Source organism: Rhinolophus sinicus, linkage group LG13 (genome assembly GCF_036562045.2).
Source record: "Rhinolophus sinicus isolate RSC01 linkage group LG13, ASM3656204v1, whole genome shotgun sequence".
Lineage (NCBI taxonomy): Eukaryota > Metazoa > Chordata > Mammalia > Chiroptera > Rhinolophidae > Rhinolophus > Rhinolophus sinicus.
In genome coordinates, this window is record NC_133762.1 from 4,974,661 (window position 1) to 4,999,467 (window position 24,807).

Below are 24,807 nucleotides of genomic sequence, written 5' to 3' on the forward strand. Positions count from 1 at the left end.
ACGGGAAGTGGGAGAGAAAGCTGGAAAGGTCTCTGTCTTGAAAGCTAGTGTCACTCATCTCAGTAAGTACTCATGAAATGAATTTTCAGCAAGGAGCAATGGTAGCTCCATGACACGTTTCAGTTCACTACAAAATGAGATAATTATTAACTGACAATTATTAAGCCTTGGTTTGTCTGATTTCTAACTCAGTATTTTTTTAAATTTATTTTAGATTAAATGCCGAGGTGGTTACAAAAAGACTATACATTTGAACCCTTAAGTGACTTATTAAAATGAGTTGAAATCTGTTATAAATATTAGTTATTACCTCTGGCTTCGTTATCTAGATAACATAACAACTATCACACAATTTTCTTTCAACTCAGTGTTTTCAGAGCTACCATTCAACATTTAACCCTAAACAAGCTAAATGAATAGTGTCATCATTTTGCCACTGAGACTATGCTCCATTAATTCATATGTATTTTCACTCACCATTCCACCAAACAAAGTGTTAAAAGCAGTTTAAATTCCCTTACCAAAAGCACCCAAATAACTATCTTTTATCCTTCAGAAAGTACACTGTCATCCACATGTTCATTATTATGGAAACTGCTACCAGATTTACCCCCCTTTTTAGCAATGAAGTTTTTTTGTGTGTGTTTTTTTTTTCAGTTTAAAATAACAGTATAAAGGAAAGAGGTAAAATGGATATGGAGAGGAAGGAAACTATGGCAGCCAGAAAGAATAAGCCTTGGACTGGATAGAGTCTCTCTCATCTTGGCAAAACCTTCTTTAAGACTTAGTTTTATTTCATCTGAGAATCCATTTATTTTGCTTTCATTCTTGGAAGGTATTTCTTCTGGTTGCTAAGTGGACTGTCTTTTTCTTTAGCACTTTAAAAATGTTTTTCTACTATTTTCTTGCCTTCAAGATTTCTGATGAGAAGGTAACAGTCTTTTGAATTATTCCTTTGTATATAATTTGTCAATTTTTCTCTGGCGGCTTTCAAGGTTTTCTTTTTATCTTTGGTTTTCAGTAGCTTTGCCTAGGCAAGGTTTTCTTTGTAACGTATTCTGCTTGGGGTTTGCTGAGCTTCTTGAAAATGAATTGGTGTCTTACATCATATTTGGGAAATTTTGGGACATTATTTCTTCAAACATTTTTGTTGTTGTTGCTGCCCCATTCTCTCTCTATTCTTCTGGGATGCCAATTATACATACATCAGGCTTTTAAAATATTATCTGGCAGGTCCCCGATGCTGTGTTCATTTTTGTTTTCAATCTTTCTTCTCTGTGTTCTTCAGACAGAAACATTTCTATTGATCTGCCTACAAGTTCTCTGAGTTTTCCTCTGTTGTACCCATTCTGTTGTTCAGCCCAGCAAGTAAAGTTTTTATTTCAGATACTCAATTTTTCAACTCTAGAACTTCTAGTTGTTTCTTTTTCATGGTTTCCATTTTTCTGGTCTTTTCATTCATTGCAAACTTATTTTTCTTGACTTCATTGAGAATTGTTGCTTTAAAATCCATGGCTGTGAATTCCAACATTTTGGGTCACCTCGGGTTGGTCTTTGCTGTCTCTTCCCTTGAGAATAGGTCGCATTCTCCATATTCTTTATACGTTATGTAATTTTGGGTAGTATCCTGAACATTGTAAAAGTTATACTGTGGAAAATCTATTATAGTCTTCTAAAATTTAAAGAATGTTAATGTTTTTGTTTTAGTAAGTAATTACTTCACTGAAATCAAACTGCAAACTCTGTCTCTTGAGTGAAATCACACTTCAGATTTTTCGTCTGTAGCCAGGCTACTTTGTGCCTGCCCCATGGAAGAATGGTTCAGATATCTAATATTGTTTGTTTTGCGTGTGTAGGCAGCCCCTGCATAAAAGTGGACAGTGATCTAAAGGATATTTTTCAGTCTAGTGGTTTAACTTAGAACTCAGAATGCATTTCTCATATGAACAATTCTGTTACCTTGAGGGATTTATTAACATACCATTTAGCTAAATCATTTAACCAACTTGTACCCAAATCCAGCTATAATTGCTTATTTATATAAGAAAAAGGAAAGAAGTGGCTTGGTTTTCTTGTTCTCATGTAATCAGACTAGAAAAATGACTCTGGTATAGGACCACTTTTACCATTAAGTTCTCCCAAGAAAGCAGATGTGCCAATTACCACTCTCTAAAATTCTAATATGGGAGGGACATCTGGGTGAAACGTAGAATAATTGAAGACATTTATTCCTGCAGTAACAATGAGAAAAACCCAGACAAAATAGAAACCATACTTTTCCATGAGTCTAGAAAAGAGCAGTGGATACAGGAAGCTGTGATAGCCAGCCTCCAAGATGGCTTCCAACATCCTTCCCTCCTACCATTCATTCCCTCATGGAGGCTCTTCCCACAGTGAAAAGGGTTGACCTGTATACTCAATAGGATTTAACACAAATGGCAGTATGTGACTTCAAGGCTAGGTCATGAAAGATAGTCCCATACTCTAAATTTGTTATCACTCTACCTCTCTTATTTACTTTTTTGTATTACAGTTATTTTTGTATATTGTAATCTCTAAATTATTTTTGTCTTTTTCACAATTCTTAGCACAGGGCTGCCTTGCTAGTTGATGCTCAATAATTATTTGAGAAATAAATGAACATATAATGAGGAGGTGCTGACTTTATTCACATTTCCATGAATAGCAAACATAATTCTGTGAGACTTATGAGATTCCTTGGAACTGTTTAATATTTGTTACCTGCTTATATACCTTATAGTCGATTCTCTATTTTCCTTCTGAGATGTGAATTATAACATATCAGATTTTTTAATAGTGTCCCAGGTCCCTAAAACGGTGTTCATTTTGTTCTGTTGTTGCTCTCGTCTCTTAGACTCTTCATCCGTAATGGCGACACACCTGGCCTACATACCATCTGTGACAGAAGGAGAAACCCAGTGTGTCTGACTGATCCTCGGTTATCAACTTCAATAGCATTCCTTAAAGAGAATTAGCACCAACTTTGTTCAATTATTTACTATTCATTTGGATCCCTGACTAGATTACAAGGTCCACTGAATTGTTTTGCCCATCACTGTTATGGCCATTATCTAGCATTGTGACCAAACAGACCAGTTGCTCAATTGAATTGAATGGGCAAGTGAACTAAATTCCTTGTTAAGAATTTTCTAGGCCACAAATATTCTTTTGCTCTCTTTATTAGATTGATCTCAGATCCTGGTTTTACTCTTTACCCCTCCTGTTCCCAAAGCAGCCCCCTTTGACCTGAAGTGGGGGAGTCCCTTTGCACATAGTCAACAGATAGAAAAGATGAAAGGAGGGACCTTCCTTCTGTTGCCAAGTCTTCAGTAGTCACCGTCTATTAGAATTCTGAAAATGTTTTGACATAAAATAGTGTGTAAGTGAGCATAATTTGGGGGTTGCAAAATGGGTTACATGATCTTGTCATGAGCTGTCTAGAAATAGAACCACTAGAATTGCTTCTATAAGAAATGCATTCTGAGTTAAACCCACAGACTAAAAACGCCTTTGGATCACAGTTCGTTTCTAAGTGGGATTGTCTACCCTCCAAAAACTACTATTAGAAAACTGATTGCTCAATACTCTCCCTTTAATAATAATTTTATTTATTTTCTTATTAGTACTACCCAAGGAAGATGTTAATAATAAAAAATGTAGACGACTATTTAAAAATTTGCATATTTTGCCCTACTATTTATTTTTTCAAAGATTTGGAGCCCTCGTAAAATTCAGTACCTCTGCTACCAGACACCAAGTTAAGGATTAAAAATGATCTCTGCCTACTTAGCACAAACAGAACTCTCTGGCAGCCAGTAACTTCCACATCTAAACCCCAAAGTAAAAGTCTCTTTACTTTAAGTAAAAGCTATTCCTTAATTGTGGTAGAGACTAAATCGCGTTTCAGTGCAGTCTCTGAAGGCTGTCCGGTGAGGGAAAAACTGCCTTATTCTTGGAGCTGGCTTGCATCATTCCCTGTATGTGGGTGACTGAGGGCATTTTACTCACTCACCACTTGGAAGAATTAGGCTACATTACAGATCCTTTAAGAATTCATTAGGACTAATGACTGAGTAGTAGCACAGCTGTCACACATCAGCTGGAGAAAAATCACTGAGCTAAAACACTCCACCACACATTCTATTATCTCTGCTTCATAGGAAGGTTCTGGAATACATCTATGGGCTTGTATTTCATCACCCTCTATAGGCACCGAACTCTGCTAGGGCTCTTCCAAGATAATCGTATAATTTTTCCTAAGGGAAGGCTGCTACTTGTAGGAAGGCTTCCTCTGGTCAAGTCACTACTCCGTACCCATCCCCTGGAGCCAGGGCGGCAGGGGAATGGCTGTCCTCCACGTACACGCTAATTGTCACCCCTTTTCTTTCCAGAACTAGGTACTGTATAGTATGAGCTAGGTTATGCTGAGTGTTGGGATTACAAGGAGAGAGTCAAACACGCTGGTCAAGTAGCCTCAGAGGTGTTCTAAGTATCCTTCGGCTGCTGAAGGTGACGCCAGTCAAAGCAGGTTCCAGTAGCTGAGTTATCCTATATTAACCCCGTTCCACCCTGGAACTTCAAGGTGGTTCTGTCCCACTGTGGTAGAAGGTGGAGCTGAAGCCATCTTTTTAAAAGCCTGATGAGAAGGAAAGATTATTTGCTTCTCTGAAAATAAAAGCCTATCATTTCCCCATTAACTGAAGCATCTGCTTTGCTTGCTAGAATCATGATTTGTATTGAGGGATTATGTCAAATGTTGAGTTCTCAGTATTTCCAAACGGTAAAGCTCGAGATATCAGAGCTGTTTCTGTAGTAAACTTGTCACTGTGATGGAGCGCCAAGAAAGAAAAGCTTTTAAATTCATGCTGATATCGCCAGTTTCTGGGACTGGTACTGAGTTTATAATGATATGCATGGACTCATGTCTCTTTTGCCTGGAAAGTAATAAACAAGGTACTGACAGAACTTGCAGCTTACTAACTGAACTCAAAGTACAACACTCTAAACTGCTTGCCCAATATTCTTGGCTTCTACACATTCTGAGTTTAGCATATTCAGGGCCAAAGACAAAATCAAGCAGGGTTAATCAAAAGTCATTCATCTCTTTCTAAGTTGTATCAGGACCAAATAATGAAATAGAAACAAAAGAGTTGAGCTGTGGGAACATAGAATGTGAGATCCACCTTACCCACTGCATCCGATGACCTTATTGTACAGATAGGATGGCAAGCCTTTCAGGTGGGTGTTGTTATCCACGTAGACATACTGCAGTTCTGGAGACCGACCTAAGTCTGGACGAGAAAGAAAAGTACTATAATTCCCACAACTCTGCCCCAATGCAATAGGAAATAAAAAAAAACCTGAAGCTACAATATTACAATCATTCAAAATTCCTATTCTGGAAGAAAAATTGTTGGAAATCTGAGAGCGAAATGATGTCAGCTGCAATGTTAGATTCTACATCAGGAAAGAGAACTAGAAAAATTGCTTAACCCACCTGCACCGTGATTTCCTAAACTGTAAAATGAGATAACTAGAAATTGAATATTATTAAATTTCCATTCCACATAAAAATTCTGTCACTTTGAATAAACACTTTTTAAGAATCAAGTTTGTTGTAGGTCATTTATTTAGTTTCATTTTTCTCCATAGGAAAAAAGGTTTGACCAACTAAGTTGGCAGGTCAGCCTAAACAAGCCTAGTTCGGCCCCTATATGAAGATTTACTGTGTGTCACCTCCTCTGAACAGGAAGATGGGAGGCGGGGTGAGGGAGGGCTAGGGATCAGGCCTGGCTGGGCTGGGGACTCAGGAGCCAGGCGGATGTGGAAAGACAACACTGCCCATGGCTGCAGAGGGAGGACGAAGCAAAGGGAAGCCCAAATCCCAGTGCCTGAGTGAGGTGTGAAGGTCAGGTGGACAAAACCTGCAGGTCAGTGAGCGGGGACTGGAATGGGTATATAGCAGAAAAGGGAAGAGGTGACAAAGGGGGCCCCAAAAGAAGGGTCTGCAACAGGAACACATATGCCAGGAAGAGGCAAAATCCAGATGTTTTCCAGAAGTAGCCGGGCAATGGGGGAGCAAAGACGGGAGGAGGATTCAGGGAGGAAACAAGGGACAAAGTACTACAGAAGGTGATCTCCAGCCAACACAGGCAGCAGAGACACTTCCAAGTGTCAAGGTCATCCCTTCCTGTCTACTGTGTGCCCAACACTCCTGTCCACTCCTGGAATTCACTGGGTGGGGCTACTTGTCTTCATTGTTGTCACAGAACAGCCCTCGGCAGCCTGGCTAACCCTTTGCCCCCTGAAGCAAGAATACAATACCCGAAAAGTTTTCTTGAGTTCTGCTTATGAAAATAGGAAATAAGCTGAAGGAGATCTCTTTCCCCTTGTCCTTTCTCAGTTTAGGAAAGATGAAGGCCCAGACAGCTAATTAGGAGCTCCTTAAGTGTATTTACAGTTCAAAAGAAAAGCCATTTACCCATTACGGGCCTTTTAGGTACAATGATAGGCCTTGAGGATACAGATAGAGATACGAATATGATATAAAACGAACGCAGGCATGAAAAACAGTAACTGCGATGCAACATGATTATTGCAATAGAGAGGCTTGTACAGTCACGTAGGTACACAGATAAGTTCTGGACAACTTATTGCTGAAAGTGGGAGGGGGCTAACAAGAGATGGAGTAAGGAAGGCTTCCTCATGGAAACGGGTGGGGAAGGGTTAGCATTACCTCCTCCATCACAACACTCCTGCCTAGGGCTAGCACTGGAGCAAGTCACAAAAAGGGAAACCAAAACTGGAAGCACTGGAAACAGGCAATGAAAGGGGAAGTGGTGATTGTTAGGGAGAAAAAAGGAATTCTGGGTTACTGGCTAGAGAGGCCCTTTCCCAGTGTGGTGGTTTTAAAATATCCAATAAACTGAAAAGGTAGAAATGGTGTGAGATTTCACAGAGCAGGTTACAAAAGGCACTGTGGCTTCCTCTTTGCTCTTTCCCTTAGTTCACTCATTCCGGAGGAAGATACTTTCTTGTCATGAGATCCCTCCGGAAGCTTTCTGGAGAGGAAATGAGGCCTCTAGCCAACAGCCATGTCCGGGAACCATCTTGGAAGCAGCTCCTCCAGGCTGTTCGGTCAAGCTACCCAGGTCAAGCCTTTAGATTACTACAGCCCCAAGACTAAGTAGATATCTTGTTCTTCCTCAAATTTTTGCCTACTAATTTTAGCATCCATCAATGAATCTTGTTTGCAAAAATTATGTGATATTTATCTAATGGCTATTTTCTATGACCGTTTTTCTATCTACATGAACCCACTGGAATTCTTATGCAGGAAGAGCCATCTCTTCCTTCCCGTTCATTTTTTTTATTTTTATTAATATATCAGTATGGATTCATGAATACGTATTTTATTGAAAGGACTGAAAATCCAATACCACTGTCATTGACCGTATTGATAATAATGGTCCAGTTTTGGCAATTAGGAGCAACGTCAGGTTATTCTCTTATGTTCTTTCAACAAGTTGTCATCCTTCTTTGAGCACTTGCTTACTTTCTGGCACCACAAGATGCTCCAAACTTAGCTTGTATTTTCCCTGCTCTAGCCCTGAAATCAACTGCTTCTACAAAGGGCCTGAATTCCCTTGACTGGGGTATGGTGTTTAGAAACCAAGATCTGAGGGTTATGTGTGCTCATTACTACGAGGGTGCCACTGCTTCTAGGATCTCCAGTGGATAGATCTACAGAACATATATGTATGTATACTAACACATATACATACACTTCTATATTGTTGGAGTTGTAACTTCAGCTTAGATCCCTAGAAGTGGATTTGCCGGGTCTAAAACCAAGTAAATGTATAGATTCTTTGGTATTTCCCTCCAGACAGGTTAGACCAAATTTGCATTCCCTCCAGCAATGTATGAAAACATTGGCTTTCCCACAGTCTCGCTAACTTTTAAAACATGTTGTCCTATTTACAAATGTGTATCATTCTGATAGATGAGAAATTATATCTCAATATTGTTTTAATTTACATTTCTCTAATTACAAGTGTGAACAATTTTTGATGTGTCTGAGGGCCATTTTCACATTTTTTTAAATGAATTGTCTGTTCATATCTTATGTGTCTGTTCACTTATTAGCCAGGTGAGCAGAGTCTCCGTTTGCACATATGTTAAACGACATGATAGCATGTAGTTCCTCGGCCTTAACAGGTTATATAACTGAATGTGAAAGTAATCTGTGCAATTTAAATCACTATACAATATGTTTTAAAGCATAAAAATACATAATCCCCAAAATAATGTCTAATGCTACTTTAGTAAGCATGTATATACATATCTATTGGTATAAAAGGTTATAAACTTATAAAACAGATGGAAAAAATATAGGTAGAAGTAACAGAATCCACTTGCAATGAAAAAGGCCTCAAAATTACCCTAAGAGGACCGGCCCGGTGGCTCAGGTGGTTAGGGCTCCAGGCTCCTAACTCCGAAGGCTGCCTGTTGGAATCCCACATGGGCCAGTGGGCTCTCAACCACAAGGTTGCCAGTTCAATTCCTCAAGTCCTGCAAGGGATGGTGGGCTCTGCCCCCTGCAACTAGAAAACGGCAACTGGACCTGGAGCTGAGCGGCACCCTCCCCAACTAAGACTGAAAGGACAACAACTTGACTTGGAAAAAAGGCAGAATTCTTGGCACACAGCCTTCTCCAATATATGACAATTACTATTATATTATTCTCATTATTATTAGTAAGTGACATAGTTGGAAGTGCAGCCTATAGCAGAAGGTCAATTAAGAGAAAATTCTCTTTGGCATGCAGCAAAAGGTACTAACATTTTTCTGTACTTTAATTGCACAGAAAAGAGTTGGCGGCAACAGCCTCTAGAGACAGTGATTCATCTGCTTGAATCAAGGACACAAAATGGGACACGACAGAGAAAGCACCTCTCTCTTCTAATACACACAAAAGAGCTTGTACAAATTAAATGAGGCTACATGCAAAGATCACAACACAAAGTTAAATAAAAGCTGCCACTTGCTACTTCTTATATAGTTTAGCCTTTTCTTATCCTAGTTTTATAGGAAAAAAAGAGGAAGAGTCGATCACTTAAAATGCTACCGTGTTTCCCCGAAAATAAGACCGGGTTGTAAATTAATTTTTTGCTCCAAAAGACACATTAGGGCTTCTGTTCAGGGGATGTCATTCTGAAAAATCATGCTAGGGCTTATTTTCTGGTTAGGTCTTATTTTCAGGGAAATACGGTATTTAGTTCAGATCTTATCTTAGGTTTTCAATATTCCAGAAAGTTGTTTCTGCGCCTCCTGACTACCTGGTCTGGGGCACGCCATGTTTTATGTAGTATGCTAATAACGGAATGAACTACTTTCTATGGGAGCTGAAAGAAAACATGTCAGCTGTGTTCAAATCTATTACATATCAGTCAGGATAATTACCACACGGAAATGAGAATTTAACACAGACAATTAAACTTTCCAGATAACACAATATCACAGAGAGTAAGAAAAAGCAGAACTGAAATCGCATGATGTAGAGGGCTTTGGGGGCAGAAATGAGTCTGAATCCTGGCTTTCTACCTTCTAACTGCTCCACGCTCAGGGAAATGAAACTCTCTGAGCTTGTTACCTCCTCTGTGAAATGGAGCCGAGAATACCTATGTCACAGGCTTGTTAGGAAGATTCGACGATGTATGCAATGCCAAACGGGACGCCTCGCAGAGGAATTGGTGCTCAGTGCATCTGAGTTTTTTACCTTTCTCTTCGGAATATAAAAAGAAGATCACAAAACAGAGTGCAGAGTTATAAAGAGAACCAGGTGGCTCTTGCTTTAGCTGACCCAGTGTGGCGGAGACACCCAACATCCAGCAAAGTCATGGGCTGTGTAGCAGGGCAGTGACTACCTCCGGGGAGCGCGCTACGGCCAGGAAACCATCCACTGGCAAAACCTCAAGCACAATGGAATGGCGTTTTTCATCATACTGAGGCTGAAATATAGGGATTTTCTGCATGAAGAGGCTTTGAGATAGCTCTTCACTCAGTAATGACCTTTGGAAGAGACCGTTCATCTACCAGCCAATGAGCTGCTTTGTTTTTTCCTTCCGTTCATTTTAACGTACCAATACGTTTCAATAAATAGACCAGGCAATAATATTTTTGAAAATTTCTGTGCAAAAATCCCCAGTATGTGAACTTTACAAAGCAAGGAAGCTGCCCATCTGTATAGATGGTACAGCAACAAAGAACTTTTTCATGTGTTTTTTTAAAGTGCTGTACTGCATCTAAAATGTTTTCCTCTTCTGCTTCCAGAGTCACAGATCAAAGTATTGTTACTTAGAAATTAGCAAAAGCTAGCAGTCTTGCACAAACTCCAACTCCATTTTTTTTTTTTTAATCATCAAGGCTCTGGCATATGCAGTCCACATGGCTGGTGACAGAACAAAAAGGATCTGTGTGTCTAGGATCCAGCTTTTTAACTATACTGTAAAAGCAAGCACGGAATGACAGCATGGGCCAGAACCAAACAGGATCTGTTTACTGCAAACTGACCAGTATGAAACTCATTTATTTTATCAAAAGATGAATGGTGTAGTCTCTTCAACAAAATGGTGGGGCAATGGAAACCACAACATCAAAGCAACAAACCAAAATCGGTTGTTTAGAAGGCTCTACCAAGGTTACACCAATTGTTATAGTTCAGTAAGTCAGATATATGATTAGTCACAATTCCATTTTAATGCCTGTAAAATGTGGGTTTCTTCGCAATGAAAAATTTATAGTGTATTCCAAAATAAATTTTAAAACTAATTTAAATTACCTACATGATGCTTTTTACAAAGAGAACTTTTCAACCACTTTTTCTGAATAATGAATTTTTTAAGTGCTAGCTTCTTTACACACTCACACACTCCATTAAATCTTTCCGTAATCATATTCTTTCTGATTTATTCAAGTTTTACAAAATAAGATTTCACAGTGAATTATAATTTTAAAAAATGCTTTATACACTGATAAGCAACAATTGCTAGATTAAAATAAATTGATTTTAATGAATTTGAATGACTGAAGTCGTCCTTTGCTGTTGGTTTAAATATTCATGCGTCAGCATCTCTATGTCTGTTACCTGCACAACTCAGGTAACAAAGACATTATTAGAAGCAATGGGCTAGACACTGTGTTAGATGCTTAGGGTACAAAAGTGAAGACACACACAGTTCCAACCCTTCTTACCGTCTACCCTACAATAAAAATCGTTCATGTCGATTATGTGCTTATGTAGTGTTTCTGAATGATAGAAGTGTTTTAAATGGATCTTACGAAATAGCCTTCCTAAGCCCACGAACACACAGCTATTAAACGGAAAGGATGGAATTCAAAAGCATGTTGGCCTGCTTCACCATGATGTTAGACAGCCACCTTTGTTTCCATAGAAACAGGGAACTCCCACTCAATACAGGAAATGATACTACCTAGCCGGCTGCATGGGTGCTGTGGGTGCCAAGCACCCAGGGGTGATGTCAGGACGCTTTGCCAAGCAGACAAGTGACGAACAAAGTGTCCCTGTGCTTCCTTTAAAAGGCCAGATAACTGGTGAGGTTAATTCTGACTTACAGATTCAGGGTAGTAATTTCAAGAAATACCTCTAGAGAAGGTTTTGAGAAGGAGACTGTCCAGACTCGGAAATTACAACAGCATTTCATCCAGCACCATGGCAGCCAGCGTGGAGAGCAAAATACTTTCACACTGCATCTCACCTTAAGCTGTCACTCAGTGGACTTGTACCTATTTTTTTCTTTCTTCACCCCGAAAACTTAAGAACTTTTTTGAAAGCTATGACTGGTAGAAACTCCAGATTCTTGCTTTTAAAAGAAGATGTGGGGCCGGCCCGGTGGCTCAGGCGGTTAGAGCTCCGTGCTCCTAACTCCGAAGGCTGCCGGTTCGATTCCCACATGCACCAGTGGGCTCTCAACCACAAGGCTGCCAATTCAATTCCTCGAGTCCCGCAAGGGATGGTGGGCTCTGCCCCCTGCAACTAAGATTGAACAGGGCACCTTGAGCTGAGCTGCCTCCCGGATGGCTCAGTTGTTGGTTGGAGCGTGGGCTCTCAACCACAAGGTTGCCAGTTCAATTCCTCGACTCCCACAAGGGATGGTGGGCAGCGCCCCCTGCAACTAAGATTGAACACGGCACCTTGAGCTGAGCTGCCGCTGAGCTCCCGGATGGCTCAGTTGGTTGGAGTGCATCCTCTCAACCACAAGGTTGCCGGTTCGACTCCCGCAAGGGATGGTGGGCTGTGCCCCCTGCAACTAGCAACGGCAACTGGACCTGGAGCTGAGCTGCGCCCTCCACAACTAAGACTGAAAGAACAACAACTTGAAGATGAACAGCACCCTCCACAACTGAGATTGAAAGGACAACAACTTGACTTGGAAAAAAGAAGTCCTGGAAGTACACAGTTCCCCAATAAAGCCCTGTTCCCCTTCCCCAATAAAATCTTTAAAAAAAAAAAAAGAAGAAGAAGATGTGAGATATATATATATATATATATATATATATACACACACAATAGAATACTATTCTGCATTAAGAAAAGATGACATAGTGCCATTTGCAACATGGATGGATCTTAAGGTTATTACACTAAGTGAAATAAGTCAGACAGAAAAAGTCGAGAACCATATGATTTCACTGATATGTGGGATATAAAACTGAAAACAACAAAGGAACAAGACAAACAAATGAAGAACCAAAATCTCATAGACACAGACAATAGTTTAGTGGTTACCAGAGGGTAAGCGGGGAAAGGGGTGGTAGATGAGGGTAAAAGGGATCAAATACATGGTGATGGAAGAACTGACTCTGGGTGGTGAATACACAACAGGATATACAGATGATGTAATACAGAATTGTACACTTGAAACCTATGTAACTTTACTAACAATTTTCACCCCAATAAACTTTAATTAAAAACAAAAAGTCAACTGACAGCATCTTTCAGACTTTGTCACTATTTTAAAAACTCTAAGTTCCAGAATCAAATTTATAAAAACTTCGCTGGCAAGATCCTGTTCATGATTCTAGGTCTCAGAGTACTTATTTTCCTAACTTTCACATCTGTACTTTGTAAAGAATGAGCAACAGTTCTCTCTTCTTTTTTGTAAATTGATACTTGAGAAAACAGGGTTAACTTTTTTTTACAAATCACTTCTTAACCCCCAAATCCTACTCCAAACCTTTGAGAAAAATATACATTTGTCCATTTAAAGCTCACCTACTCTAGGTGAACTTTTTTCTTCATATATTAGCATAACTAATATAATCATTTATTGGTAAAATCAATAATATAATATTATTTAAAGTTAGTGTCTGGCCCATGCTGCAGAAGCCATATTAAAAATCCTATTAACTTGCCAAGAAAAGCTTAAGGCAACAGCTAAGTCCTGAGGTGAGGAAAGAGAAATAAAGCAGTGGAAAGGGGTCCGATGAGTCAGCAGCATTAGGCTGAAGGAAGGAAATTCTGTTACAAATACTTGCAAAAAGATAGAGCTCAAAAAGGAGCACTGCTGATCCATTTTGTTAACAAATAAAAATTCCAGAGTTATAACTTTACTCCTGAAACAAGGTCTTATAGACTTTAATTTATAGAATAATTCTCTCCCATGTTTCCCCATTATCAGTTTTTGAATTGTGTTTTCAGGGCTTTCTTTTCACCATTTCCATTATGCCTTTGAGGAGAGCGGCCCCACAAACCCTACAGAACATGATTTTAGTGGCGTGTTCGGGTCTCTCCTCACCTCTGGGACCTCTGGTCTGTAACTAGAACAAACCCTTCAGCACTGAAACTTAGTTAAGCTACAAACTTCGCCAATTATTCCTGTTAAACAATGACCTCAAGGCAGGAGTTTGTCAAACTGCACATCAAATACATTCAGAGTTTAGTACGGTTTACACCCATTTCTAAGTCTGAGATTACGGCATTATGGACTGGTATCCTGCTAGTTTCCAACATGGTTTGAAGTTCAAATAGTTCCACTGTGTGAATTTAAACATTTTCTTTAAAAACAGTACACAGCAATTCTTTCCCTGACTTTCTAAACAGATACGGAGAAAACAGAGAGAAGCAACAAGACAAAAAACAAGTAGTAACAGATTTGTGTCTTACATGCCATCTGCAATCAGAGAAGGGATTTCAGCCTGGGTTCGGAGAATGTCTAGAAGCAACTTCCGAAAACTGCACAGCGAGTTAGCATAAATTTTATTTTTTTAGGGCTGGTTTGACATTCTTATCAAAGTCACAGAGGATATCACAGCAGTAACGGAGCTGTCATGTCCCTCAGAGCACAAGTGTTTGGCACACAGAATAACTCTTCCTGAGAAAATAAACACTTCACTACTAAAACCTCCACGGAACAATGACTCTGGCACTGGTTTAGAAACCCAAATAATTTCCCATTAGCAGGAAGCTATTCTCCACTAACTTTTGGGTTTACTACGTGGTCGTGTGTGTATCAGAATAGTCTATAGATCTCAGCGTCACTTGCCCAATGGTTTGGGTTAAGAATTCATTCACTGTTTTGTAACTTAACACTCAAAAACTCCACCTGCTGACATAGGTGCAACTTTTGTTTTCTTCTTTTCTTCTACTTACAGACATTGCTACCATTGAGTTTAGCTCACACAGCACGTCCTGTAGCTAACTAAAGAATTCTCTCCCATAGCCAATGTATGCATGGAAACCCTTGCAATACTTATGTCTGCCATTCAACATTAAATAAGTTGTAAACATTACTGAATAACCAGCTTTATTAATTATGTAAGAGAGACCAGGAACACCTGGTAAAAAGGCCTTAGAGGAAAAAACCCTGTTCTTTGTGTCTTCCTACACTTTCAGAAGCCCAGAGGTGAGTCCAACTCCATGAGCTACTTGCTGTAAAGAGCTATACTCAACTGACAACAAATATTGACATTTCAAGGCCTCTTAAATCTCAAAACACTAGGCTCAAGTGGTTAATTTCCCCTTTCTTCTCACTGATTGTCACCACTGTGAATAAAGCGTCTGTTTGTAAACTAATCTGTCACTCAATTGTCATGGTATCGTTATGACAGCAGCATCTTTCTTGGCGCATCTTTTCATCATAAAAAGAAAATACTCAGGGACCGGCCCTGTGGCTCAGGCAGTTAGAGCTCCGTGCTCCTAACTCCGAAGGCTGCAGGTTCGATTCCCACATGGGCTAGTGGGCTCTCAACCACAAGGTTGCAGGTTCAACTCCTTGAATCCTGCAAGGGATGGTGGGCTCCATCCCCTGCAACTAAGATTGAACACGGCACCTTGAGCTGAGCTGGCACCTTGCGCTGAGCGGCCTCCCAGATGGCTCAGTTGGTTGGAGTGCGGGCTCTCAACCACAAGGTTGCCAGTTCGATGCCTCGACTCCTGCAAGGGATGGTGGGGAGCGCCCCTTCCAACTAAGATTGAACACGGCACCTTGAGCTGAACTACCACTGAGCTCCCGGATGGCTCAGTTGGTTGGAATGTGTCCTCTCAACCACAAGGTTGCCGGTTTGACTCCCACAAGGGATGGTAGGCTATGCCCCCTGCAACTAGAAAAAAAGGCAACTGGACCTGGAGCTGAACAGCACCCTCCACAACTAAGATTGAAAGGACAACAACTCGACTTGGAAAAAAAACCCTGGAAGTACACACTGTTCCCCAGTAAAGTCCTGTTCCCCTTCCTCAATAAAATCTTAAAAAAAAAAGAACATACTCAGAGGGTCGATGGTTTAAAAAGTATTACAAGCGATTTAGATCATCCCTTACAGGTAGCTCCTGTAGTGGCTTTTTGAAGAGGCTATAATCTGATACACATTTAAGAAGCCCCATTTAAAAAAAACTGCTTTTCTCCTAAGTAAAGCTTCTTTGGCAAAAATCTGAATTCAGTAAGTAGCTCCCAAAATAAGATTCCTACCTCCAGAGATACTATAGGACTCATTTCATAAACTTTCATGTTCCTTTATCATTCACATAGAATCATGGTTAAACATAGGAATCTTCTATATGGGAACCTGTGTGTGTGTGTGTGTGTGTGTGTGTGTGTGTACACACAGGCTATCTCCTAACTATTGTTAAAAGGCAACCCTATTTGGTGAGCTCCCGAGAACAGTGCAGCATTAAGAGGAAAGGCCTGGAATGAATCTGGAAAGAAATGGATGAGACCACCGGAGAGTTGCCATTTCCGGCTGCCCACAGGTGGCTTCAGGAGATGAGCGACAGAACTATCTATGCCGATGATGGCACTGAAGCTGCCGGAAATAGTAACAATCTTCTCAGACTTTTTTTTTTTTTTTTTTTTAACACCTTGAAGGTGGATTTGGAAAGGGAATTCAATTAAGACTTTAGGAAGAAAATAATTAAATCCACGGCTGTCCTTCCGTGAAGTCTGTGCACTTGAAACCTCTCCTTGAACTCCTTTCTGATAAACGAAGCTGTCTACTGCTAAGAACCGTCTCGGACAGAGTCAAATGAAACGCGTGTTGTCAAGTGGTAGAACCAGGCGGCCATCTTGGTCTAGGCCCTCTGCAATCGTTCTACAGCCTGTGGTTTACGTCACAGGTATACATTTATTAATTGAAATCTACTTCTATTTGATAGCTTTCTCACTTGAAAGCTCTGTGCTCTTAGAAATGTAGCTTCCTTCTGAAATGATTTATTTTATTTTGTTAATTTCAGAAGTATAGAATTTAATTATACTTCGCAAAAAGTCATCTTCTTAAGTTGGATAACTGTTATTACTCAAATTGATTTTCATGTCCCCAAGTTATTTTTAATTGAAAATAACGTGTGCACTGTATTATAGTGAAAATATTTCCTTTCAGAAACTAGTAAATTATTTACTTCACTGCCCTCAGATAAATTATTCATTATGAAAAATGCTTTTATGAGTAAAATCACATGATGTTTATTGTGACAGTTTAGGCTTCCGTGGGGCTTCACATTTTAATTTTCATAAGTGGCACTTTTGTTTCTTATAAGTTAACAAAAGAATTCATCTCTTAGTGAAAATAAATGCATTATTTTATTAAAGGCTTATGTTCTTTAACATATATCATGTCAGAAATGGGCCAGCTACAGAAATCTACAATGGATAATATGTTATTTATTAGCCAGGGTGATATTTCTAGCTCAGTAGTCAGTTTAGCCAATTTTAAAGTTTTACAATTTGTAGTCTGGTTATCTGGCAATGCTAATTATTAGGATACCCAATATACATGTTTCTAAATAGATGTCAACATCTAAGAAGATATATTTCTACCAGTAGCTGTCCTTTCATATTGCTTAATATCCATCAATTTTACAGTTTTATATGTATTATATGTACATACATACATACATATGTATATTTTTATTCCTTTCTCAGAGTAAATCATCTCACATCTCCTATGTTTTGTTCCTAAACAAATTTTTAGCACAGATTTCTTTTTTAAAATATGAAATCCCGAACTGAAATACACTTTGCTAACGGTCTGCAAAAATGGACGTCAAGGGGCAATCTTCAAGAGAAACAGGATGAAGAAAATGAATCCTTCCTAGTCAAGGAAATGAAGTCTTTCCATCTATCGCATCCTCTGGTGTTTTTGCTTTACCATATAAACCGGATCACTTACCAAGTGGCAAAAATGCAAGACGGTTTCCAGCCACGGAGAGCTCATTGAGGCTGGGTAGCTGGCAGAGGTGGCGTGGCACGCACCACAGACGATTTCGGTCCACAGTGAGGTACTGCAGAGAAAGGCACAGGTGAAGCCTCTCGGGTAAAGCTAGCAAACGATTGGTAGAAATGTCTAGTGTCTGCAGCTCCTTCAAATCGCCAACCTCTACAACCAAAATCAAAATTAAGATAAATCACATCCTGATGAACTGAATCAAATAGATAAAAATGAATCAATACTGTAACAGTTCAACTGAATAACACCAGTAACCGTAGCTATTTCCACATAAATGCCGAAGCACAGGGTTTAGGTCTAGTATACGAACAATCCCACCTGGTGGGTGTCTTTAAATGAGCCTGTCAGAATTTTTTTTAAATGGAGGAAGTGCTGGCATGGAAAAGGAGAGACACGATGTGGTGAGTCTCAGCCAGAAGTCTGTTACCATGGTTTCTGCTTCTTGACGAATCAAAAGTTGTTGTTAGGGTGAAAAAAAAAAATTAGTCACTACAGGGTACCTGGTTTTTGCTCCTTTCATGATTTTACCTATCCCAGTAGATAGTAGGAGACTTAAAAATATAAGGTCTAGTGTTACTGTAAGCACACCTTGCTCATAGGAACTAAATAGAAACTTTCTGGATTAAGAATTAGGACATCTTTGGAAATTTTCACTCTGGTAAAGATTACAATAATAAAAATGAAATTATTGGTAGGTAACATGTTTAGATATTGTCCAGCCTTGTGAATCCTTTTAAAAACCCGAAGTCTACATATCCTATGAAGAGTAATTCCATCCAAATGAAATCCTTCCATTTACTCCCACATTCCCTCACTATGGATGGTCCACAGCTGGAATCTGTTCCATGGTGAGTACAATTATGTGCTTGCCATACATCAAATCACCAAGTTTGCAGGTCGGGAAGTTCTTTCCAAGGTACTTTGTCCTTCTCAGGGAAAAATCCCCATGAAGCGTCTCTGAACAGAGGAAACTCTGCTTAGCAATCTCTAGGGGCAGGACGTTTACTCCATCCCAGGACAGCACACCCCCTCAAGGCTCTATCGGAAGCTCCCTGCAGGACAAGTCTACTTCGTCCTCATCATGGAACTTCCAAGGTGAAGACCGCTGTGAGGCTGTCTCTCTGCCTGTCCTACTCCTGACCCTGTCCCAGAAGCCATTCTTCCAGGGTAGGGTTTCCCATGCTCCCACCACTTGACTATACCCACTGGGCACATTCCAGTTTGTTCAGGGCTTGGATTAGTATTAACAATGTCTTTTCTATTGGAGAGAAGATCTTCCACCATTTTGGATGCTCAGTTACACAGCTTCACTCTTCTTATTGCTACAGACTGGGGGTTGGCAGACGACAGCTCACGGGCAAAATCAGGCCCATGGCCCCCTTTGGTACTGCTCACAAGCTAAGACTGGGTTTTACATTTTTAAAGGGTAGTAACAAAAACAATAAAGAATATGTGACAGAGACCCTATGTGGCCTGCAAAGCCTAAAAATATTTGCTGTCTCAGCATTTACAGAGAAAGTTTGCCAGTTCTTGTTAGAGACTTACAGTTGACAGGAACATTTTTAATAAAACTGGTTGTTAAATAAAAGTAATACAAGTGCAAAACACATTCATTGTAGTTATTATTATTATAATGTTACAAATGATGTGTGCTAGAGTTCACACTTTCTTGCCCGATTCCCCCAGTACTGAACAACATACGTATCTGAAGATGGGTAGGCAGAATTCAGTGAATAGTCTGTGACTCTTAATGGGTGTTTTGTTCTATTGGAACCTAATTAATGCACATGGAGGTCAGTTTCACTCTTGGCTCCAATAGCAGAGTTTTTCATTTAGGTAAGAGGGCCTGCCTATATATCTGTTTCACACACACACAAAATTGCTTCTGACTTGGAATGTGCAGGGGTGAGAGAGTTGGAGGAATAATCATGTTTGAAAATTGAATAGCATGAAAAAGAAATAGGAAACCTTTCTGACCACACATTACGAAGTGATTAGAGGAGTGACAGAAGTGCAATGGGACAGAAGTGCAACGAATCAGCTACACACCATGTGGCCGGGTGCTGAGAGAGGAATGACACAAGGTCTCTGCCACCAAGAACCACATTCTACACAAGGGACAAGGCACGCGAGAGGCTCAGAGAAAGAAGAGTTGGACGAGGAGTTGGGGACGCTTTTGCAAAATGTACTGACGGAGACGGGAACTTGAACAGGTCAAAGGAAAATGGACAGAGCATTTCCGGCAGGGGATAGAGATGGGGTTGAAAGCATCAGGAAAGATATGGAAGTGAAAACAAAACAAAAAAAACAACGGCATGCCTAATGGGGTATTTGGAGCCCAACAAGTATCAAAGACACCAAAGGGAAAAGAGTAGGAAACAAGCACAAACAAGTTCAATACAGAGGGCTTAGGGGAGACAGGGATGGTTCTCATAACAAAAAAAAATTGTAGCTATGTATGGTGACAGATGTTAGCTAGGCATATTGTGGTGATCATTTTGCAATACATACAACTATCAAATCATTGTATACCTGAAACTAATAGAATGTTGTATGTCAACCATACCTCAATTAAACAAAAAGAAGAAAAACTATTTATAAACAAGAAAAAAGCCAATAAAGGAGGTACAGACGAACAAAAAAAGATACAATTTATGTGGACTATAAATGGCAAATTGGCTGATGTAAATATAACCACATCAACATTTACATTAAATGTCAACAGACAAAATAAACTAATCTAACAGGGGAGGATGTCAGATTGCATAGAAAATAATATGCTGTTTATAAGAAACACACTCTATATTCAAGTGTACAAAAAAGGCTGTAAGTAAAAAATGGTAAAGATATACATACTATGCCAAAAATAACCTGAAGAGAAATAGAGTGACTGTATGCATATCTGAAAAATGGACATTAAGACAAGAAATATTACAAGAGGCAAACAGACGTTTCACGACAGTAAAATGATCAATGCTTCAGGAAGATATGACAATTATAACTATATATACACCTAAAAACATACCCCAAATTACATAAAGCAAAAACTGATAGTACGGGAAGGAGAAGTAAACATTTCAACAATGGTGGATAGAGATACATCACTCTTAAGAACTGATATAATATCTAAAGAGACAATAAGCAAGGCTATAGAAGACAATGTATCCTATCAACCATTTTGACCTAATCTCACATTTATACACTTTGGCAGAATACACCTTCTTTTCAAGTGCACCTCGTACATTTTCCAGTATAGACCATATGCTAGACCATCAAACAAGTCTTGATATTTCAAATCATACAAAGTATGTTCTCTGAACAAAATGCAATTAGAAATCAACGACAGAAAGAAATCTGGGAAATCTCTAAAATGTGGAAACTAACAACATATTTCTAAATAACCCACAAGTAAAAGAAATCACAAGAAAATAGAAAATGTTTTTGATCAAAGGAAAACAACATATCAAAATTTATGGGATGCAGCTAAGGAAGGGCTGCGTGCCAAATTTTAAGCTTTAAATGCCTGTATTAGGAAAGAAAGTTTCAAATTCCTTAAGCTTTTCATTTCTTGAGCTTCCACCTTATGAAAAAAAAAAGTGAAAGCTACACCCAAAGTAAGCACAAGAAAGGAAATAATAAAAATTATACAGGTGCCATGGGATCCGTGCAAGCTGGTGTACAAGGGGCACAGGGATTTTGGGGGGTGTTGGAACTCTTCTACATTTGATTGTGGTGGTGGTTACACACCTGAAAAGGGTAAATTTTCCTGTATGTTAAAATAAAAACAGTGACACAAAAACTATTTTCAAAAATAAAACTCTTTCTAAAAGTTAAAAATAAAATGTATATGAAAGCAAAATTTTAAAAATTCCATATATTGATTATCTGCAGATTATAAATAAGTAGAATAATTAGTCTTAGTGTAATTTAATCAGTTTCTTTGCTATTTTTATTTCTAATAATGTGTTAACTTTCATTTTTCTGAAGTCCTTTTTCAATATGGTATTATTATGTTTCTTTTTAATAAAATGGTCTATAATTTTATCCTTAATAAATTTAACATTATTGACACCTTCAAAAATACTTATTGATATGTCATCTGGAAATTAATGTGTATTAGTGATGTAGAGTGATAATGAATTATTTTTGGAATATTAGTAGAATCCTACCCCTTTCAGTTGGTCTCCCTGTCCCCTCACCACTCCCCAGGGTGTAAACACCAGTTTGTAAGTTTATTTCCTTAGTGTGCTTAAAATAATCCTAATTTCACAGTTGTTTGCATTGTTTACTTTTATGCTAAATATACAATACCTTAAAACTTTTCAGCTACTTATAGAATATCCTGAAAATGATTGCATTATTGTCACATAGTAATTAGTTACACAAAGCATAAAAATAACATTAGAGTGCAATTTCCAAAGAGCAAACAATAAGTTCCCTTTAAATTATCATTCTCTGTGGATATACACTGACCTAACCTAAAATTGAAATGGGAACGGGAAGGAAACCACCCACTTCATGCCGAACCAGTGACCACAGACTCAGTAAAAAGGTTTGGTATTTTCAAGTGCTGGCTTTTTCCGGTACCACTAAAAACAGCTCTAATTTGAGCTCCAAAGCACACCAGGTTAGGGAGCGCGTGCAGAGAAATAAAGTATTTCAGTGTCAGGTTCCATTCTATATACAAAAAGTGTCTCTCATTCTCTTCACTCTTTCTCTTGATTGGGTTGTGGAAGGTACATACTCTGCTATGTAGAAGTAGGTTCAAGCCATAGTCCTATTACTTTTAGCTGTGCAACGCCAGGTTATTTACTCAAATGTGTAGATCATTTGTTTGATGTTTTAAAAACAATCATATATAAAAAAGGGATAGAATAACACATGCCTGAAGTGATTAAATAAAATATCCCATATAATCCCAGCAATACATGGCAGAAAATATTTAGTTCTAGTTTTCAGCTCATCAGACCACATAATATTCTAAATGTAAATTCTAAATATAAATACCTTTTTAGTTGATGCAGTTTTATCACAGTTTTTAACAATTATGAACACAGTGTCCATGCGTGTTATGTCTAACAGAGAAAGGGGCTCTTTCAGAAAATGGGCAGGACACCTTCTTTGGTCAAATAAAATATTAAAACCAATCATTGCTCTATATTATAACTTTGAATGCATGGCAGGCTATGTTTAATAACGAATAGTCACAATGGAGAATAAAATATCAGAAAACTCACTGAAAAACTCTATTAACCATGCATTCATTTAATACAAGCAATATCAAACAAGCAATTAAGACATCCTCTTAATTATGAAAGATGATTAAGTATTATTTTGGAGCTTTTAAATAAAATGCTCCCAAACATATGACATCTGAGAAACACAATAGACATAGATATGACTTAAAGATTTATGTCTGCGTGTCAAGCTTGTCAATTAATTCCCAACAGAAATTTTAAAATGCTAAAGACACTACTTCAAAAAAGAAAATCACATTGGTTTGACATTTGAACTCGTGCTTTGTGTGTGATTAAATTAGGCGCTAAAGTCTCCTTCAGTCTTCTTCAAAATAAGTTATTTACCAGGTGTTTATTGGTTATCTAACCAAATAGTCAATTTGGCACTTGAGATACCTAGCAAACTGTAACTGAGAATATTGCAGAAGATAAGAAAAAGTATTTTGAAAGTATTCTTCCTGAGTGGTAATTATAATATAACTCACTGCTGGAGAGAAATGGCCTGTATCTCTTTAGATTCATACTGTCTTTGAAATTGAAAAGCATTTATTCTACAACTTAGCATCTTTAGCATTGCTTTGTGTCAGTGCGTGGATTACTACTTGGCAAAATCCTTGATCTTCCGCATTCTGCAAGAGTCATGGAGACCACATACACAGGTTTTCATTTTCAGCTATACTTCAGTGGTTGTCCATTTTCCAGGTGTCTTCCAGGTAGGCTTTATTCCTCTTTACTGAGGGAACACAATGGAGTTTGCGGCTTTGACCTGAATGAAACCAGCCTGCAGTGTCCTTTGTTGGCATAAAACTATTATAATCACCATCTCAAGAAACATCACAGCATCACAGTCTAGAATAAAAATTTGTTTCTGTATTTTACTACTTTGCAGAGAATAACTACAAGCAATCCATATATCACTAGCTGGAAAAAAAAAGACATCATTATAATGATTGCTTTCATCTCACTTTCTAAACTCAATATAGGGAAAATTTTTAAATAGAACATTTTTAGTGTACATACATTTCAACTTGATCTACGCTAGTTTATTTCTTTGAAATTCCCATAAGAAAAAGTAACTACATTGAAAAAGAGAAAGTAGTTGATTAAAAGAATGACCTCCACTGATGAAACACTTAGAAACCATTGTAAAAATAAGTCATACCCAACACATGAACCATAGTTTAAAAAAAAAATTCTCCATCAATTAAAAGAATTCTACATCAAATTCAAAATGTAACTGATTTCTAAATACAAACCCTTTATAAGCAACTATTATCACTATTAACATGAGAAATTTTACATTAGAGAATGTTGGGTTTGTGCATGTCAGTTGCCAATCTTAATGCAAAAACAACAAGTCTCTAGGTTTAATACTTGCTATTGTTTAGTTATGGAGCAAACTATAAACAGAATGAAAATAAAACGTACCCAACAGTGATTAACATCAAGGACAGGAATGAAATGGGGACATATAAAGATGTTAATGTTTCATTTTTAAACTTTCCTATACTGTCTAAATATTTATTTCTATGCTCATGTACTACTTTTATATTAATACAAAATTAATCACATGCTAATATGGTACTTCATGACACATTTTGGGATTCCTTAGAGTAAGAGATGTAAGAATTCTAAACACCTGTTACATTTTTTAAAAATTAGTTGTATTAATTTTGCCTAAGAACAATCAGAGAAACCTGTGATTAAAATTCTAAGAATTTGAATTTCCTAACGGCATTTCAGTTCACTGAAATACAATGCAACAGCAAACAAAAATTTAATAAATATTTATATACAGTGCTGCTAT

General features: G+C 38.4%; 1 protein-coding gene across 3 annotated transcripts in view; it reads right to left on the reverse strand.

The window, feature by feature from the left end:
- The window catches only part of LRRC28 (leucine rich repeat containing 28), an 80,012-nt gene that overhangs the window by 16,048 nt on the left and 39,157 nt on the right, over window positions 1–24,807 (reverse strand). For 2 of the 3 annotated variants that reach the window (XM_019726660.2, XM_019726654.2), the window contains 2 exons: window positions 17,707–17,913; window positions 5,210–5,312 (listed from right to left, as the gene is read on the reverse strand). In XM_019726660.2, coding sequence (XP_019582219.1) covers window positions 5,210–5,312; window positions 17,707–17,913 — 310 coding nt within the window. The remainder of the gene's footprint in view (window positions 1–5,209; window positions 5,313–17,706; window positions 17,914–24,807) is intronic. The other variant, XM_019726661.2, reaches the window with a different exon arrangement.